Genomic DNA, 17,555 nt, shown 5'->3' with positions numbered 1-17,555 from the left:
TTTTTTGTTGAGCAATAAAATAGCTATTCTCTTTTTCAAATAAATTTAAATTAATGCTAAATCTAATTGTCTTTTTAAAATACAAAGACATTCTAAAAATGGTGGTTTTTGTAAGAATTACAAAAAGTTTATCAAGCTCATTGAATGAGCTTAATTAAAAAAAATTTTGTTTTTCACCCCCTGGAAGTTGTTGAGCTCAGTTTGATCCTGGACTAAAGCAGAAATCTGACCTATGTCTACTGGAAAGAGTGTTTATGGTTCTTAGCTGAATTAATGATTCAGATTTCAGATGGTCTCACAGGGTATTCCAGACTGCAGACTCCAGGTTGAGTCTGAAATGGCTGGTTTAAAAGTAGAATGACAAAATGAGTGCTGAAAAATCGAAGGCTTAGCTGCCACTAGGAGGAAGATGAAGTTTGTTTGTTTGTTTGTTTTTTATATATAAACGCCCCTAGTCCCCTTGACCCCCTCGGCCCCGACGGTGCCCTTCCCGCTTTAAGGTAGCCTTTATTTGGGAAGCCAGTTACAAATGTGTCCCTGTTTGGGAAGGGGGCTGCAGTTGCTCCTCATATCTTCTGAGAGGGTGTGTATGTACGTACATATAGATGTATATATTAGTTAAAAGGTAACTGCTTCTTAGAAAAACATTAAAAAATGGTTTGTATTTCCCATCTGCAAAGTAAATCTGGCATTCTAGGGGGACGTAATTAAACTGCTCGGGGGTGAAAAATAGAACATTAGGAACCAAACTGCTGGTAGCAGTGCATGATTGAGGGGAATACTTTAAAACAAAAAAGTTGTATTTGTAGATTGTTATTAAAGTGTAAATAACTGAATTTTCAACAATGGTTTGGAGTCAGCTTTCAGGGCATAATGTCTTGCTTGATGAAAAGATCACCCTATACCCCCCTTTTAAAGGAAAATTATCGCAGGAGAATCAGGATGTGTAAAGCTAACATGCATCGCAAAAAACAAAAGGTAACATAAATGTCTGATTTTAATAGCACATTTCTTTTACATAAATTGTGACGGCAACTTGCATAAACTTTATTGAAACAATTCTTCAAATGTTAATTTTAATGTAAAAAATTTGAAAAAAAATGTTTAAAATAGACATTTTAAAAAACCCACATGCTTCTGCATAAATTAGCAATAACTTTAATAATGTGCCCTTTGAAAATGCACTGTAATGTAATGTGGGCAAAAAGGAATCGGCAAGCTTAAATATCAAAAGATGTAAAATGACAACGAATATAGATAGTCCTGCTATGGCCAAAAAAAGAATTCTGCTCAGTTATTTAAAAATGTAAAATGATGGCCCTTTTTAGACCCCAGTATTGATATTTACTGTGACCCGTTCAAAGCTCAGCTTAGTTGCATGTTTTCCTTCCTGTATAATTGCATGCAGGAATCTTTTCTTTTGATTTGTGCTTACATTGAGGAAACTCACAAACGTCTTCAATTTGCAGGAGTCGAGAGTACATCACTATGAATCACTTGGGTGAAGAAGAGCAGGGGCAACGTGAAGTGGGTAAGCTTGTCTGTTTATTTTTGCATCTCATTGCAAGCTGCTAACATGTTCTGCGTGGGAAGTGCCATCTGAGCTGCTAAGTAGAAGCCATTCTTTATATACCCACAAATAAATTACTCTTGCAAAAGGTCAGTTACATGACTGACAGTCTTGCAGAGGTCATGATGTGGAGGAGGCTTGAAAATGCACCTGTTTAGAGCTCTCCCATTGAGATCCCATGGAATAGGACATTTAAGTGGATTTGAGAGGGAAGTGTGATTAAGGAGATCTTTCAGAACTGCTTCCTGGCTGAGATGCTTTCATGAGTGCTCTCTGTGGTAAGGTAGCATTGAAGTTGTCCCACGCTCTAGGAACAGAGCAGCCTAAGGAACATATCATTAGGAATTCCTTAGTGAGTCTATAATGCATTAAAATCCCATGCTGCAGATTTAAGACCAGATGCTGCCAAATTAGACCTTGCTAGTATACTGCTTCTATGCCACCATTGCAGCTTGGGCATTGGTGGGCTCTGAAATACAATCTGTTGCTGGCTGGCGTTTTCTATGTCTTTGTGTTTGATGCTGTTGTCAGAGACTGCTCGGCCAGCAGTCCTCAAGGCCCAGCTGGGGCGTGTTTAGCTCAGAGCCGTGCAGGGCGGCACAGCTGAAGTCAGCGAGCAAGCACCCTGAGCTGTTTGGGGGGGCGATGAACCTACAGCACTTCTGGGTGCCAGTGGTGGCCAGCACCCGTGGTGGCAGGGCTCCCTCTGGAGGTTGTTGTGACCACTGCGGCTTGCTTGTTCTCCAGTAATTATCTTAATAAATGCATGCGTATGCTCGCAAAGCAAGCGGTACCTTGATTTGGGAGATCATCTGTGTATCTCGCACGGAGTGACAGCTGAAGGCATCGGTGGAATGACCTGCTTACACAGCAAGGACATGTCTGCCCTCTGGCCCCAAAGACAGCAGCCATAAGAGTTTCCTGCAGGGACAGTTAATCAGTTTCTCTCAAATTTTGAGACCTTTTAAAGTCTGAGCTCCAAAAACGAAGGAACAAAGAAATAAACTCTTGCGTTGCTAAAGAAGTATAATGGCTTCGAAATACTTATTTGGAGTTGTAAAGCTACTAAACAAGTGCCTCTTAGAAGCATTAGGAACAAGAAAATGGTAATATGTGGAAATGTTGCAACAGAGTGAGATTAAAGTCAATTCTTTAACTTTAAAATTGGATCGGTAGTTTTGTTGGAGAAAATCATAGCATGATTGTATTTCTGCTGTTTGTTTATCCAATGCATCTTCTTTTGCAATGTGATTAGAACTTCAGTTTATGGTGTTGTACCAATCTCTCCCATTTTTTTCTTAATAGGCACAACTTTTATATCAAGTGGAAAAGATTTGATAGAGATCATCTATTATGATGCAGTTTTTTACCAGTAGAAGTGGATCTTGTGACACTGCCTTTGGAGTAATACAGCTTCCTTGTGCATTGCATTTATCTTGTTTATGTGAAAGGTTTTGATGTTGTGGAGGAATGTAAATCTTAATATATTGAAAATAACTGCATATGATGATAATATTTTGAAAACATGTCCTGCATCAAACATTTTCCTCCCTCTCATAGCATTACTACACTTGAATTTCAGGCTAGAGCATGCAAAAGCTAATTTGAGATCCCAACATAGCCATCAACATCGGATGTGTATGTCAAAGACACTAATTCGCCAGACGTTCCGGGGGTGATATAGGACTCATTAAAATTTGTGAGGGATAGGAATTCCTTTGAGTACTGAAGTCTGAGTCACCTAAATAACTTCCTCTTTTATACTGACACCTAGCCACTGGATGTAATATTCTGCTGGCTGTTAGCAAACAAGTGCCACAGTGATGCTTAATCTCCAGATTTCCCAAAGAATAAATCCCCATCTTATCATTATTTTTAGGATTTTGGTAAAGGTCACAAACAAGATAAAGGCCCTATTTTGCTTGGTATTGTGCAGCATGATAACGGCGGTCATGTCCTTGTCTGTGGAAGTGTTTCCCAACAATACTGTTCTTCTGAAAAGAAACTTGGCTCTAGAAACATTCTGCGTTTCCCTCCTGCTGCAGGGCTTTTCTTGCTTCAGCAGTCACATCCTCTCTGGCCCTTGTTTCTGGGTGGCCACTGCTCCTTCAGAGCCTAGTCCGGCCCGTTGGTGTAAACACCAGGCTCGCCTAGCTTGGAGCTGGTACAGCTCTGGACTTCACGTGCTCTCAGTCCGGTCTCACCACATGTAGTGGTTCACAGCCAGCGTCTTGGACAGCAACAGGAGCGTGAAACTGGGCTTGCAGGAATAATGCTCCAACTGGTATTGCAGAGCTGTCCCCTGTAGCTTTTCCTGGAAGGAGGTTGTCATACCGTGCCTGTTCCTTACCCTTGGTTTCAAGTTGCTCTTCGGATTATTGAATAAAGCAAATGATTAAATGGCTTTATTTTATAACTTACCTATGATGTTTTTGTTACTGACTTGATTTCTTAGTTGTACTAAAAGCATAGCATTTTACCATGGTATGGCCTTCTGTAAAATTCCTAATTTGGCAAGTTGGGTCCAGCTAAGAGCACAGCTGGATTCCCTATTTGGCTATAAGAGCAGATGATTCTTTTCATACAGAATGAGGTTTTTAAATTTGTATGAGAGCATCTATCATGAACAGAGCCAAGAAAAACAATTTAAGTGTGCACGTCTTTCTTTCCTCGCCCTGTGCTGCTGCTCTCCTAAAGAACACTTGGGGCAGAGGGCGATTTCTGCAGCCTGTGGTAGAGCCCCAGCTGTGACCCGTCTGCTGGGACACGCAGGGAAGAGCGGGAGGTGCTGCTAAGACAGCTGTTCTCTAGGCTGGGAGGAACAAGTGCATGGCTTAGGGAAATTCTTTAATTAATAAACCTGTAACATCTTGGATGCGATGTTGGACACATGGCCTATTTGTAAGCTTTGAAGGGGGAGGAATTTCTGCAGGCCAGACATCCCCCATGGAAACTTCCATCCCAAATGTAGAATTATTCCTCTTTTCTACTAGGAAGCTCAGTTCTTGTGAGCAGAAACATTTACTGCTACTGCTCAGCTGAGCCTTTGGTAACTGCCATATGTTTCAGTAGAAATGTTTGTTTCCATTCTTTCTGCTGCTCTCTGCAAAGTGGGATGAATCTCAAATTAGTTGATTTCAGATATGATAAGGTAACGCAGTTAAGCTGCCTTTCACTTTATTGTGCATGGGAAGTGGGAAACTGCCAGCTTTTGTGAGTGTATTGGAGGACATTGGAGTCTCCTTGCTCTCCAGCTTTTGAAGCAGGCGAAGGAGTGTGTGTTTGAGACCGAAACAAAGTTTGTGTCCCGGAACAGCTGTTCCTTGTGCTGCTGGCTGTAGAGCCCAGTACAGTCAGAGGCTTGTGTGCGGTTACGGAATGAACCTCAGTTTTTAACATGGCATCAGTAGGCTCTACTTGTTATCTTTATAGTTCTACCTGGAAATTTGAGTTTAAGGTGTCTAGATACTCTTGGTTTTGATGGTTTTACACAATGAAGGTTTCAAAACCAATAAAAAATGAAAGATCGGTCTTGTGAAAGTTCATTAATTTTAGAAATGGCTTTGGCTGTAGCCTAGGCAAGGGTGGTTTACAAGATTATATAATATTCCATCTGTACTAAAGCATCAAACACCCACAAGTTAAGGAATTCAATGAAAAATACTGCAAGTCCTTTGTAAAGATGGTGAAAATTGATCAAGGTGAATCACACTTTTAAAATAACTTGTATAGGAAACTGGCAAGCTATTGCATGGCTGGTATTTAGCAGTAAGTGTTCAACAGATGTTTTAAATGATTAGTCATTCCTTGTAATAATAAAGGTCTAACATTTAATTTTATTGTTGAGATTTTCTGTTTCTCTTCCTGCTGCAGAGTCACTGTTTATCTGAAGCTGTAATTCTTGGGATCTCTGTCCAAAGGGTGATGGAAGGGAGGGTGTGAAAAGAAGAGAATATTTGCTGTTAAATCAGAACTGACTTTTGCAGTGTCTTTGAAAATGTTCAAAGGATGCAACAAAATGCTGGTGGTATATAAATACCTGACACAAGCTTCTCAACTCAAGGTCAAATAGAATATAAAAGAAGAAAAGATCTGAAAAAAATCTAAGAGGTTAAGGATCATGTGAGATGGATTAGGTAAGAGACAGCTCTCAAAGTCATGGCAGATCTCAAACTTTGTCAGTTTAGCAGGGATTCGAGGTAAATGCCATGCAGGTAGTCTGTCCTGCTTTTAAGCTTAAATATTTTAGGCATTTATGCAAAATCTGTAAGTTTTCTTGGGAAATTTCATGTGACCTGGAGAGAGGGAGAACCTCCACTTTGTAAAAGGAGGTAGAGGCATTGAAGTGTGCTGACTACATCTGCGGGATCTCGTGGTGGAAGGCATGTGTGGTGTAGGCTGGTGGAGTGCGGTGCCCAGGCCTTGCTCAGGACTAGGTGGGAAGCCCTGATCTCCACAGCTGCATGGGTTGGAGACGTGGGGCTGCGTAATTATTCATCCAAGATCCTTCTTCAGAAAAGGGGGTCATACGGAGTTTGAGCAGCAACTTGGCAGAGCTCTAGCAGAGACTTCTGCGTCGATGGTCGGGTTCTGGCTGGTCGAGTGAAGTCCTCTGCCTGTATCGGGCAGAACCTGGTCGGAGGGGGCAGCGTGTGCCTGCTGCCCAGAGCAGAAAGGGCAGACCTCAACGGCTGAACGCGCCCAGGCACCTCGCGGGCACTTTGGGCACGGTTGTGCCGTGGACAGCTGTACAGGGGGAGCCGGTCAGCTCGGCTTTAGACGAGGCGTCCGCAGGGGTGCGGGGTGGGCGGGAGGGTAGGAGGCTGGACGGGGCGTCCGCAGGGGTGCGGGGTGGGCGGGAGGGCAGGAGGCTGGACGGGGCGTCCGCAGGGGTGCGGGAGGGCAGGAGGCTGGACGGGGCGTCCGCAGGGGTGCGGGGTGGGCGGGAGGGCAGGAGGCTGGACGGGGCGTCCGCAGGGGTGCGGGAGGGCAGGCTGGACGGGGCGTCCGCAGGGGTGCGGGGTGGGCGGGAGGGCAAGAGGCTGGACGGGGCGTCCGCAGGGGTGCGGGGTGGGCGGGAGGGCAGGAGGCTGGACGGGGCGTCCGCAGGGGTGCGGGAGGGCGGGAGGGCAAGAGGCTGGACGGGGCGTCCGCAGGGGTGCGGGGTGGGCGGGAGGGCAGGAGGCTGGACGGGGCGTCCGCAGGGGTGCGGGAGGGCAGGAGGCTGGACGAGGCGTCCGTAGGGGTGCGGGAGGGCAGGCTGGACGGGGCGTCCGCAGGGGTGCGGGGTGGGCGGGAGGGCAAGAGGCTGGACGGGGCGTCCGCAGGGGTGCGGGGTGGGCGGGAGGGCAGGAGGCTGGACGGGGCGTCCGCAGGGGTGCGGGGTGGGCGGGAGGGCAGGAGGCTGGACGGGGCGTCCGCAGGGGTGCGGGGTGGGCGGGAGGGCAGGAGGCTGGACGGGGCGTCCGCAGGGGTGCGGGGTGGGCGGGAGGGCAGGCTGGACCTCCGAGCGTTTGTCCCAGGGTCAGGATTTGTCCCGCACCCTGCGCGGGGCTCGCTGCCGGCTGGCTGTTAGCGTCGGAAGTCAGGAGGTGCTGGGAACCAGCCCGAACAAAGCAGCACCTTCGCCTGCCCCGCATCTTGGGGGGGAGGCAGGAGAGGTGGGAGCGAGCAGCCGTGCGGGGGCTGCGTTTGGGGCTGCGCTGGTGTCCGGGCATCGCCCCTGGAGCCCTGGGGGGCTGCTGTGGGGTGAAGGCCCTCGCGGGGGTCCCCAGGCCTGGGGGGGGTTGGGGGGTTCAGGCCCCCCATGGCTGGACCTCCCCCGCCCTCCCCCCCGAAGCCGCCTGCGCTGGGGGGCGGCGGGGGGGGGGGGGGTCCCCCGGGTGGGCGGGGCGAGGGGCGGGGCCATTGTGGGAGGGGGTGTGGCCACGCCGGCGGGGTGGAGCGGGCGGCGGCGCGCGCGCGCCCTCCAGGAGGATTGTCCGCTCGCGGCCGCCATCGCGCCGCCGGCCCCGCCCGCCATATTGTGCGCGGCGCAGGCTCAGCGGCGGCCGGAGATGGGTGAGGGGGTCGGCGGCGGCGGCGGCACCGGGGCCCGGCACGGGGCGGGGGGGGGGAGGGAGGCAGACGGGCACGGGGCGGCGGGGGGGGGGGGGGGAGGGAGGCAGACGGGCACGGGGCGGCGGCGGGGGGGGGGGGGAGGAGGTCGCGGAGCCGAGGGGCGGGGCGCCTGCCGGGCCCGCGGCCGGGCCCGCCCCCTCGGCGGCCGCTGTGAGGGGGCGGCCCGGGGCCCCGGAGCCGCCCTGCGGCCCCGTCGCAGCCCCCGCTGCGCTCCTGTTGCCTCCGTAGCGTCCCTCGGGCCCTCACTGCCCCGGTCGAGGCCCCCCCCCCCCCCCCCGCGAGCCCCGGTCTGCGTTCCTGGAGCCCCTGCAGCTCGCCTGCAGCCCTCCTGCAATCTCCAGCGCCCCCGACGTTCCCCTGTAGCTTAATTACAGCCCCTGCGGAGTCCCCCGAGGCCCCATTGCACCACTCTGGCACGGGTCGGTGTTCCTACAGCCTCCATAGCCCTCCTGTAGCTCTCGTTGCTTCCATACAGTCCGCAGAGACCCCACAGCTCCGCCGTAGCCCTGGCCTGCAGCTGCAGCGCTCTTGTTGCTCTGTTATAGCACCAGTCTACACACCGAAAGCTCTTATAGCTGTTACTGCTTCCTAAGAGGGCTCCCGTTCCTCTCCCGTAGTCCCCATGTGTGTCCCCAGAATTCTCATTTCTCCTCTGTCACCCTGCTTATAACCTGAGAGCTTCTGTGCACCCTGTTTCTCCCCTATAGACTCTGCTCTGTGCCCCTGCACCTATAGTCCCTGGCCTCAGAGTTCCCGCTGCTCCCTCAGAGCCTCCACCAGAGCTCCTATAGCCTCTGTAGTTGCCAAGCCTGCCCCCCAGATCCCCTCAGCTCCCCAGCTCTCTCCCAGTGTTCCCTAGTGCCTTTTTTGGTCACTCTCTCATGTTTTGGTTCCCTGGGCCCAAACCCACTGCCTTCATCTTCCTCAGCAGTGTCCTGTCTATCTGGTGCCCCTCACATAGTCCCCGTGTCCTGTCCCATGGGGCCCACTGTGCACAGCCCCTTCAGTTCCCTGGTGTCACTTGCAGTTGTTCCATGTGCCCGGTTCATAAGGACTCTGCTGTGCTACGCCACGTACTTGGGTTTCTGGCCTTTGCTCTGTACCCCTCACACTTCTTTCTTCCTCCTCTGCTATGGGCACCTCCGTGTCCCACTGGCCTGTGCAATGGTACCTATCTCTGGAGGTATCTTTTCTTCCTTTGGGTTTAGCCCCAGGTTCATCCTGCACCTTGTTGTCTAGGACTAGTATAACTGTTCAGTGGGAGCTCTGGACCTTAGTGGAAGCTTTAAAATTTGTTAGAGGGCAGTTTTAAACCTTTAGCAAAGTTTTGCATTTTAGATGCTCACTACCGAGTGATGCAGACTGGAAGTAAACAAAAAAAGGAATTTTAAGTAGTTGATGTGGCCTGATCCACTTCCAGTAAATGTTATATTATCATCCTATTCTTTCTTTAAATTATATAGATTCTTCCAATACAGACAAAATCCAGATTTGTTATATGTAAAAACAATGAGGTTTTTTAAACTTTGGGATTATTATTGTTGGTTACACTGTAGCAGGCAAGACATAGAAAATCTAACTTTGGGCTAATGTGCCCTTGAGCTCCGTGGCATGCAAACACTCCGCAACAACAACAAATGCACTGAAAATGCTACAGTGTTTTCTTCCCCACCTTAAAGGACCAAAAGAGATGTGAGTCCATTTGCTTGCTTTTGCAGCTCTTTTAAAGAGCTGCAAATTTTTGATTCCAGCACAGAATTGGGCAAAAGGGGACCTAGATAATATCCCCAGTTTATTGAATCCTTTGGGCGAATTATTTAACATCTCTGTAGGTGTATTGCTCTGCCTATGAAGTAGGTGTAACACTACAGGGATGCAGATTAAATTCCTTGTAAATTGCCTTGGGTTGGGAGAGAAGCATGAAGAGCTGCTTTCTGCTCATTCGAAGCCTGCATACATTAGGCTTTAGACTCTCAAACAATTCATGGCACCTTAACAAGCTGCTGCATGTCGTAGGAGCGTCAGTAACTATCTGAGGCCACATCTATAGCCTGTGGCAAATACAGGAGGAGACGTAGCTCAGCTTAGCGCATAGTGGAAGCAGTTAAGCAAACTTGCATTATTCTGCTTTTTGCTGCAAGCTAACAGTGTGACTGGTCAGCAGGTGTGTGGGAAGCAGATAAGCCATAATTATAAACCTTTTCTTTCCAGTTTTAAGGGCTGAAGAAATAATCCCACAGTGAACAGTAGAGAAGCCACCTCAAGGAACAACCCTCCGTACCCTTTGTTGTTATGGCAGGGGGAAGGCGGGGCCCTAACCGGACATCCTACTGCCGAAATCCTCTCTGCGAACCTGGGGCTGCTGGCGGCTCCAGCCATTCCACGAGTTCCTCTGTCACGGGTGTGCGCTCACGCACCAGGTAAGCCCAAATCTTTTTGTACCTAAGCTGGGTCAGCAACTCCTTTCTGAAGCAGGCGTGAGGCCAGACTGTATCTTCCCATCTCACACTGACTCCTGGTGTCCAGCTGAAATCGTTTTCGTCGTATGTGACAATGTCCATGCTACGTGTTGTAATTCGGAGAGGTGGTTCTAATTTATCTGCAACTGGTAGGTGCTTGATTTGACCATAGCAGACTTCTAGGAGTGTTCAAAAGCCTTAACCAACCATTGTGTGGAAAGTGAGAATAGAGACAAGTTTTTATGCAAAGCCTGACTCCAGAATTTTGGTTGTCATACTCATACCTCTTGTTCCCCAAAGTGTATGTCAGGTTGGGTATTTCTGGGTAAAGTTTGGTGAGATCAGGTGATGTGTAAGCTGCACTTCTTTGGCAGATTCTAGTCCACAGGTTTGGTTGTATTTCTGTTCCTGAGGTAGAGAGGAGGAAAGAGTAGTAGTACACTAACAGGCATACATAGTTGTGTTAGCAGGAGGTACCTTATGAACTCTATACATAGAAAATGTTAGATCTATCTTAACATACTCCCTGCCTATGGCCCTAGGCCAAAAAATCTATATGGATATGGTTACTCAAACAAGTTAGTGCAAAGCCACCGAGAGTGGGGCAATCCACCTTGTACGTACTGTGCTATGAGAGCGTGCACAAAGGTATTTATCACAAAGTAGCTAATGTAGTACAAATCCACACCCCAGCTTACCTCCAAGAAATCTGTTCTTGTAGCCGTGCCATCTGATACCAATCACTTACGTATAGTTCAGGCTGAGGAGTTCCAAAATGCTCTATGCTCTTTATGCACATGGGAGCTTTGATGCACAGGAAACCTTCAGTGATGGAGGGGATGTGTCCCCATGTGATATTGCTGAGGGGGGAATTTGTGAATTCTACTCTTGCAAAAGCACCTTTAGATCTTGTGCATCTGCTCAGAGTAGAAAGGGCCTTGTATCTCTATTTAAAGCCTTCTGAAGGATCAGTGTACAAGAACAGAGTTTATTGGCAGATATATTCAGTACAAGAAGCCAAATCAATCCTGTGAACTTTGCAGTCTGGGGATTTCAGAGAGAAAGTTCAAGTTCCTAAATCATCATGCATGCCTTATTTGAGGCTGTCAGGCTTATATTAAAAAAAAAAAAAAAAAACTAGTTAAACCTGCCCCTGTCCATCCCTGGGCTAGGAGTTTTCCTGTGGTCATGCTCCAAAACTGTTGTGGTTTTGTTTTGGGATTTTCAGCAGAAGTTTGGCACCTAATGCTCTGTAGTTTCTTTGAAACCCCCACCCAGATTCCTTTGACTATTGTTACTTAGAGATTGAAAATCAGGGGAGTTATATCTAGAGCATATTAATTCCCTTCCCTTTGATTAAAAGGGTGGGTGTCTGGAATTGTCTGCGTGCTCACACAGGAATATACACCTCTGACTAAACTTGTTTTTCCTCCATAGTTGAGTAGAAGTTGAAGAATGAGAAAGGGCTTGTGTTTAATTGCTCTGTATTTCATGTTCAAGCACTGTTAGAAATGTAAATAGCAACTCGAGGCCTAAACATTTTCAATTAATTAAAAAGACCACTGGTTGCCCATTGGACAGCACGATACAGCCATGGTTTTTGAACCTGACTCAAAAGAGGGGATTTAATGTCAAATGACCTGGTGCTGTTGACTGGCCTAGTTTCAAATATTGCTTTCTCTTAGCAAATTCCTGCTCACATCTGCCTGCAACAGTTGTTCTAGAAATTCTCAGGGTGCTGACGCTGTTGATTTGTGGCAGTCATTGGCGATGGTAGTTAGCTTAAGTTTTTCAGTCAGTATTAGAACCACCTACCTCTACAATCTGAGTATGTGGGCTGGAAGACAGTGCTACGTTTATCTCAGGGAAGTGACTGCTGGCTTTTGGTTTACCTTGGTAGGAGCGGTTCAGGTACAGGCCTTTCCAGTCCACCACTGGCAACTCAGACAGTCGTTCCCCTCCGGCACTGTAAGATCCCAGAGCTGCCTGTGGAGAGGAGTGTCCTGTTTGAACTTCAGCTCTTCTTCTGTCATCTGATTGCTCTATTCGTCCACTACATCAACATCTACAAAACTGTGTGGTGGTACCCACCTTCCCATCCACCTTCGCACACGTCACTGGTAAGCACCAAAGGACAGCTGCTGTCCTGGCCCCATTCAGAGACTCTTTCTTGGGTCTTGAAGGCTTCTGTTATCTCTGTTTTGTGCAAACTGCATGCAACTCCATGGTCCTGCAGAATTGCTTGTGTGATTCCCATTTGGCAAATTTTAGGAACTAGCTGTCTGCTTGGCATTCTCCTCCTGGTCTTGGAAGAGAGAGCCCAAGGTGAAAAGCGTAATTTGGGGAGCTTCTCTATCAGTTGTGGGTTTCTGCTGCCTGGTGGAAAATGGAATTGTGTTCTTCTTGTCACTGCAGAATTTTCATCTTATTGACTTCAACGTGCTGACAGTGACAACAATTGTCCTGGCACGCCGGCTGATTGGTGCTATTGTGAAGGAGGTAAAGTCCCCGAGTGGATTTCGGAACCATTCTTTCCTCTCAAGTGAATGCAAAATTGTGTGTCCCTTTTGCAGTTTCAACTCTTCTGTCCTTTTCTAAAGAACTTTGTGTTATGTTCAAGTCAGAAACGTGGGCATGGTTTCTGATTAGACGAACAGTGTACAGAAACAAGTATCTCAAACCATCAGTCATGACTGTCACTGTCCTTTTGTTTGTTTCTGAATTACTGTCTCATCTAGACTGTAGTCATTCTGCTTTATTCCTTGCAAAGAACAGTGTTTAGCTCTTCTTTTTTGTTCTCTGAGCTTTCTGTTCTCTCTAGCTTTCTGCAAGGAGAAGCAAACCTAATTCGGTTTCTGCTAACTGCAGAAGCTTTCTGTCGTGAGCAGGTCCTGGAGAGTGGACTGGACTGGATAATTACTAGAGCTTAGCAGGAGAGCTCTCCTCATTCTAGAGTGAGGGAAAAGGCCACTACCCCGGCCCAGAATCCAGTCTGAAGGAGGCCTCTCCTTTATGGTGGCACTCCAACAAAGCCTTCTACTAGCTCTTTCATCATGCTTATGAGACTGATTTTTCTGACTAAGGCTGCTCACTTCCTATTTGTTTCTGGAGGAGGGGTGAATTAGTCTTCTTTCTGCCCTGCTTCTTCTTCTCTCCCGGCAGGCTTCGCAGAGTGGCAAAGTATCCCTGCCACGCTCTATTTTCCTGGTGATCACTCGGTTTGCTGTTCTCACTGGCACAGGCTGGAGTTTATGTCGATCAATAATTCACCTCTTCAGAACCTACTCTTTCCTTAACCTCCTGTTCCTGTGTTACCCGTAAGTATCTCCCCTTTCATTTGTGTGTGATTTCTAATGTTGCTTCAGTGTACTGGTGTTACTCAGATGCAATGAAGCTTGAAAGTAGATAAGCACTTGATTTCCCAATAACAAAATTTAAACAACCCATTCCTTCCTTGCTATGTCACATTTCCTCTTGGATGCAGGGCATATCTTTACCATTTACCTGCATTTCAGCTTTAATGTAAACGTTAATTGTAGTTCTTAGATTGCTCATGACCTCTGAAAAGGATTGCCTGCTTTTCTCATGGTATACAAAGAATCCATTTCTTCAGTTTACTTTAGTCCTTAGGTACCTCTGCCAGATGGAATGATCAAACACACACCTTCCTTGCTTTATGTTAATCAACCTAAGGAAGCCAGTTTTATTTCCAGTCAAGTAGTGGAATTGCTCCCTTCCCTCTGGAAGATGCAGGAGGAAGTATCTCATAAAGATCCAAGACTTGATGCTACTGCTGTTAAAGGTGGCCTGAGTAGATGGGTTGAGGTCAGACAGGGGAGCTGGTCAATGCTGTGGTGGATAGGGTGATCTTACATAAATAGATGATGAGCAAGGGATCAAGCAGACCAAGGAAGGAGGAAAGCTAGCTTGGCCTGTTGCTGACATGAATATCGCCCACACAACTTTGCTGAGCCCTTCTAGAGCCCATACAGCATCAAAGGGAGTCTGGCTAAGGCTGTAATTTGATTTTTGCAAAGTGTAACTTACAGTGCATTCTAGGTGTTCTTTTCTGGAGTGTATATAGTTACCAAATGCCATTTGGGAGGGGATATGAGATAGTAATGCGTACTACCAGCAAAGGCGTTACATACTAATAGGGAAGTAACCAACTTTCTGTACTTGTGCTGCTCCAGGTTTGGCATGTACATTCCCTTCCTTCAACTGAACTGTGACTTTCGGAAGACAGGCCTCTTCTCCCAGGTGGCCAACATCGGACCCAGAGAGACAGGGGAGGTGAACTCTAGGAGCAGAGACTACCTGACTGTCTTAAAGGAAACCTGGAAGCAGCACACTAGACAAATGTACGGCATGGAGGCCATGCCCACTCACGCCTGCTGCCTCTCCCCAGATCTCATCCGCAATGAGGTGGAATACCTGAAAATGGACTTTAACTGGCGGATGAAAGAGGTGCTGGTGAGCTCCATGCTCAGTGCTTACTACGTAGCCTTTGTGCCAGTCTGGTTTGTGAAGGTGAGTGAGGGCCACCACTGTTTTTGAAGCACTGTGCATGCTTCACACCAATCCTCCTGGCCTGGGACTAGCTAGGGAGCATTGAGTCCCCAGGAGAGGAGGATGCAGGATTATGGAAAATGTCTGGTTCTCACTTCTTGCTTAGCCGGAATGTGGGAGAAGTTAGTCAGAGGCCTGGTCTGTGTGTGCAGGCAGCTTTATTAGTCAATCCAATTTAGAGGCCTTGTAAAAAGTAACAAGCAAAAAGATTTAGGTTTAACTTTGTTTAAACTCCAGACAACAGAGAACAATATTGTCCTGGTAAAGCCTGTATTCTGGCTGTTCATGAGAATGTGCACCCATCTATTAGGGAACAGTGTCTTCCTCCCACCTCTCCGTGGAGTTAAAGGACTCCAGTGTGACTTCACACACTGATCTTCTGTGTGGGCAGAGCTCCAGGACGAGAAGAGGATTGACTTTAGTATGGGAGGCAACACAAAAGAGGGCACATTTTATTAGGGTTCTTAGCTGTTTTATGTAGTTTCGTAGTACATTGTGCAATGAGACAAATGTCTTACAGTAAATCTGTCAGACCTCAGGGAGAGGCTCAAATCCTCTTTTCCTCAGGATCTGGTGTTCCCACCCATCATCAGCTGAGCTAGGAGCATCAGGGCAGAAGGAGCTATTTCCCCAGTTATGTTGATGGATGATGATAGCATAAATGTTTCACCGTGGTATGTTCAGGAGTTGTACAGCAGCCACCCTATGTAGGTGCTCATTTTTCAAGCAAGATTAATAGCTAAGTGAAAAGCCCCCGTTTTATCTGTCTGAGTGACATGTGTTTTGATAGTTTTGTTAGGAGAGGCTGTCCAAACACATTGTCACACATTCTTCTTGACCCCCCACAGAACACTCAGTACTATGACAAACGCTGGTCGTGTGAGCTCTTCCTTCTGGTTTCCATCAGCACGTCTGTGATTTTGATGCAGTACCTCTTACCTGCTCGCTACTGTGACCTGCTCCATAAAGCTGCAGCACACCTGGGCTGCTGGCAGAAGGTCGATCCAGCCCTCTGCTCCAATGTGCTACAGCATCAGTAAGGATCTCTCTCCTGGGGCTAGGGCTGGAGGATCCTCTTAGCCAGAGTGCCCGTTGGCAAGCTAGCTTGAGTAGGGGCTGGATGGGGAGCTCAGCAGGCAGTCAGCTTTCCAGCCATCTCTCCTCTTCCTGTTGTTGCTTAAAAAATGAAAGAGAAACGAAAACAGAGTTGCCCACTGACACATCTGACAGCATACAGACACTATCTGTACTGTCCGCTTCAAAGTGTGGCAAGCAGAACCGTTTTTTGGCAAGATGCCTGCTGCTTCTGGCTGTAGATAACTGCAGTTTGTCACTGCCTTAGTTACATGCCTCAGTGGACCAAACTCTGCCCTCAGAAATGACCACAGCTTACTACTACGGAAAACACTCCGGAAGCAGCTCGTACATTATCCTCCCTGATGGTGGGAATGCTGTAGACCTCTTTAACCCCTGTCTCCAGCTGTGGAGGTAGAATTAAGAAAACTCTGCTTGTTTCCTGCTGCAGGTGGACAGAGGAGTGCATGTGGCCACAGGGAGTGTTAGTGAAACACAGCAAGAATGTGTACAAAGCTGTGGGTCATTACAATGTGGCTGTACCATCAGACGTCTCACACTTCCGTTTCCATGTAAGATCACATTTTCTTTCTGTGAATTTAGTTACAGCACTTTGGCAGCATTTTCAGTCTTTTTGTCTTGAGCACCTAAGAGTCCATGTCTGCAAGAGGTGGCTCTCTGAGCATGACAGCTGCCCAGGGGATATACTAGAGGGCAGTGGAATAAGCTGGGTTCAGTACAGTGTTTAACATTAGTCCTACCTCTCCCTTCAGTGCTGCCAACAGGGCAGCTTTGACCCGTGCAGGCTGGGCCTCTGTCCTGAACCATTCACAGCTAAGTGTTGTGTCTCCAGAGGGGAATCCCAATGGGTCACCTCACAGGCTTCTGTTTCCCTTGTCCTGTTGAAAACGCCTCTAGAAGGGCCTAACTTCACTCAGTGCCTTACCATGGTCTCTCTTCTACAGTTCTTTTTCAGCAAACCACTGAGAATCCTCAACATCCTAATTCTGCTGGAAGGAGCCGTCATCTTTTACCAGCTTTACTCACTGATTTCTTCAGAGAAGTGGCACCAGACTATCTCACTGGCTCTGATCCTCTTCAGCAATTATTACGCCTTCTTCAAGCTGCTGCGTGACCGGCTGGTGCTGGGCAAAGCCTACTCATATTCTGCCAGCAGAGACTCAGAGCAGAAGTTAAATTAAAACAATTGCACTGATGCTCAGCTTATTACAAAACAAACAAAACAAGAAACCCTCAGAGCTTTGTATTTTTGTTACCACTGCTTTTTTTTCTTTGATAACTGATGTAATTAAAAGGAAAAAACATATTTTTTTACTCCCAACAGTTGTTTGTGTGTTTGTTGACTGGTGAACTCCCACGAGGAGGCTTCCTCCTGTTTGTATTTGAGAGGAGCAATTTATTAACAATGGTGCTTAGTTTTGAGAGGTACAAATACTGTTTCTCTTGCTGTAGTCAGAGCTCCAGCTGGCAATGAGTGGGAAGATGAGAAATTACAGGTATGTCAAAGCTCACGACTTCCGCTTTGAGTCCTTTTTTAAGTGGCCCATGAATCCTGATGTTGTTTCTTGCTGGGACTCTGAAGAAACTCCTTGCACTGGTACTGCTTCTACCTCTTGCTTTTGGGAGCTGTGATGAGCTTAGCCCCCAGGCAGTGTTCACTAGAAGGGTCTGTATTTCTTGACTCAGAAAGGAGGCAGCAGGGACCTGAAATAATTTGAACTCAACCCCTAAGATACAGTCTA

The 17,555-nt window shown here is 47.6% G+C and overlaps 1 protein-coding gene across 5 annotated transcripts; it reads left to right on the top strand.

Moving 5' to 3' along the window:
* Window positions 1-1,139: 1,139 nt before the first annotated feature.
* TMEM39B (transmembrane protein 39B) lies at window positions 1,140-17,136 on the top strand. 5 transcript variants are annotated; one of them, XM_062594152.1, is made up of 9 exons: window positions 1,140-1,531; window positions 9,902-10,110; window positions 12,050-12,269; window positions 12,565-12,648; window positions 13,312-13,466; window positions 14,343-14,679; window positions 15,567-15,754; window positions 16,244-16,364; window positions 16,758-17,136. In XM_062594152.1, the coding sequence occupies exons 2-9, from the start codon at window positions 9,983-9,985 to the stop codon at window positions 16,992-16,994; spliced, it is 1,470 nt and encodes a 489-aa protein (XP_062450136.1). In that variant the 5' UTR covers window positions 1,140-1,531; window positions 9,902-9,982; the 3' UTR covers window positions 16,995-17,136. The 5 variants fall into 5 exon arrangements, with proteins under 5 accessions (XP_062450136.1, XP_062450137.1, XP_062450135.1 ...); XM_062594153.1 differs by lacking the exon at window positions 1,140-1,531 and adding an exon at window positions 5,666-5,706; XM_062594151.1 differs by lacking the exon at window positions 1,140-1,531 and adding an exon at window positions 7,541-7,630.
* The last annotated feature ends 419 nt before the right edge of the window (window positions 17,137-17,555 follow it).

The sequence above is a fragment of the Rhea pennata genome, chromosome 23, assembly GCF_028389875.1.
Source record: "Rhea pennata isolate bPtePen1 chromosome 23, bPtePen1.pri, whole genome shotgun sequence".
Lineage (NCBI taxonomy): Eukaryota > Metazoa > Chordata > Aves > Rheiformes > Rheidae > Rhea > Rhea pennata.
This window is presented reverse-complemented; position numbering and strand designations above follow the sequence as displayed.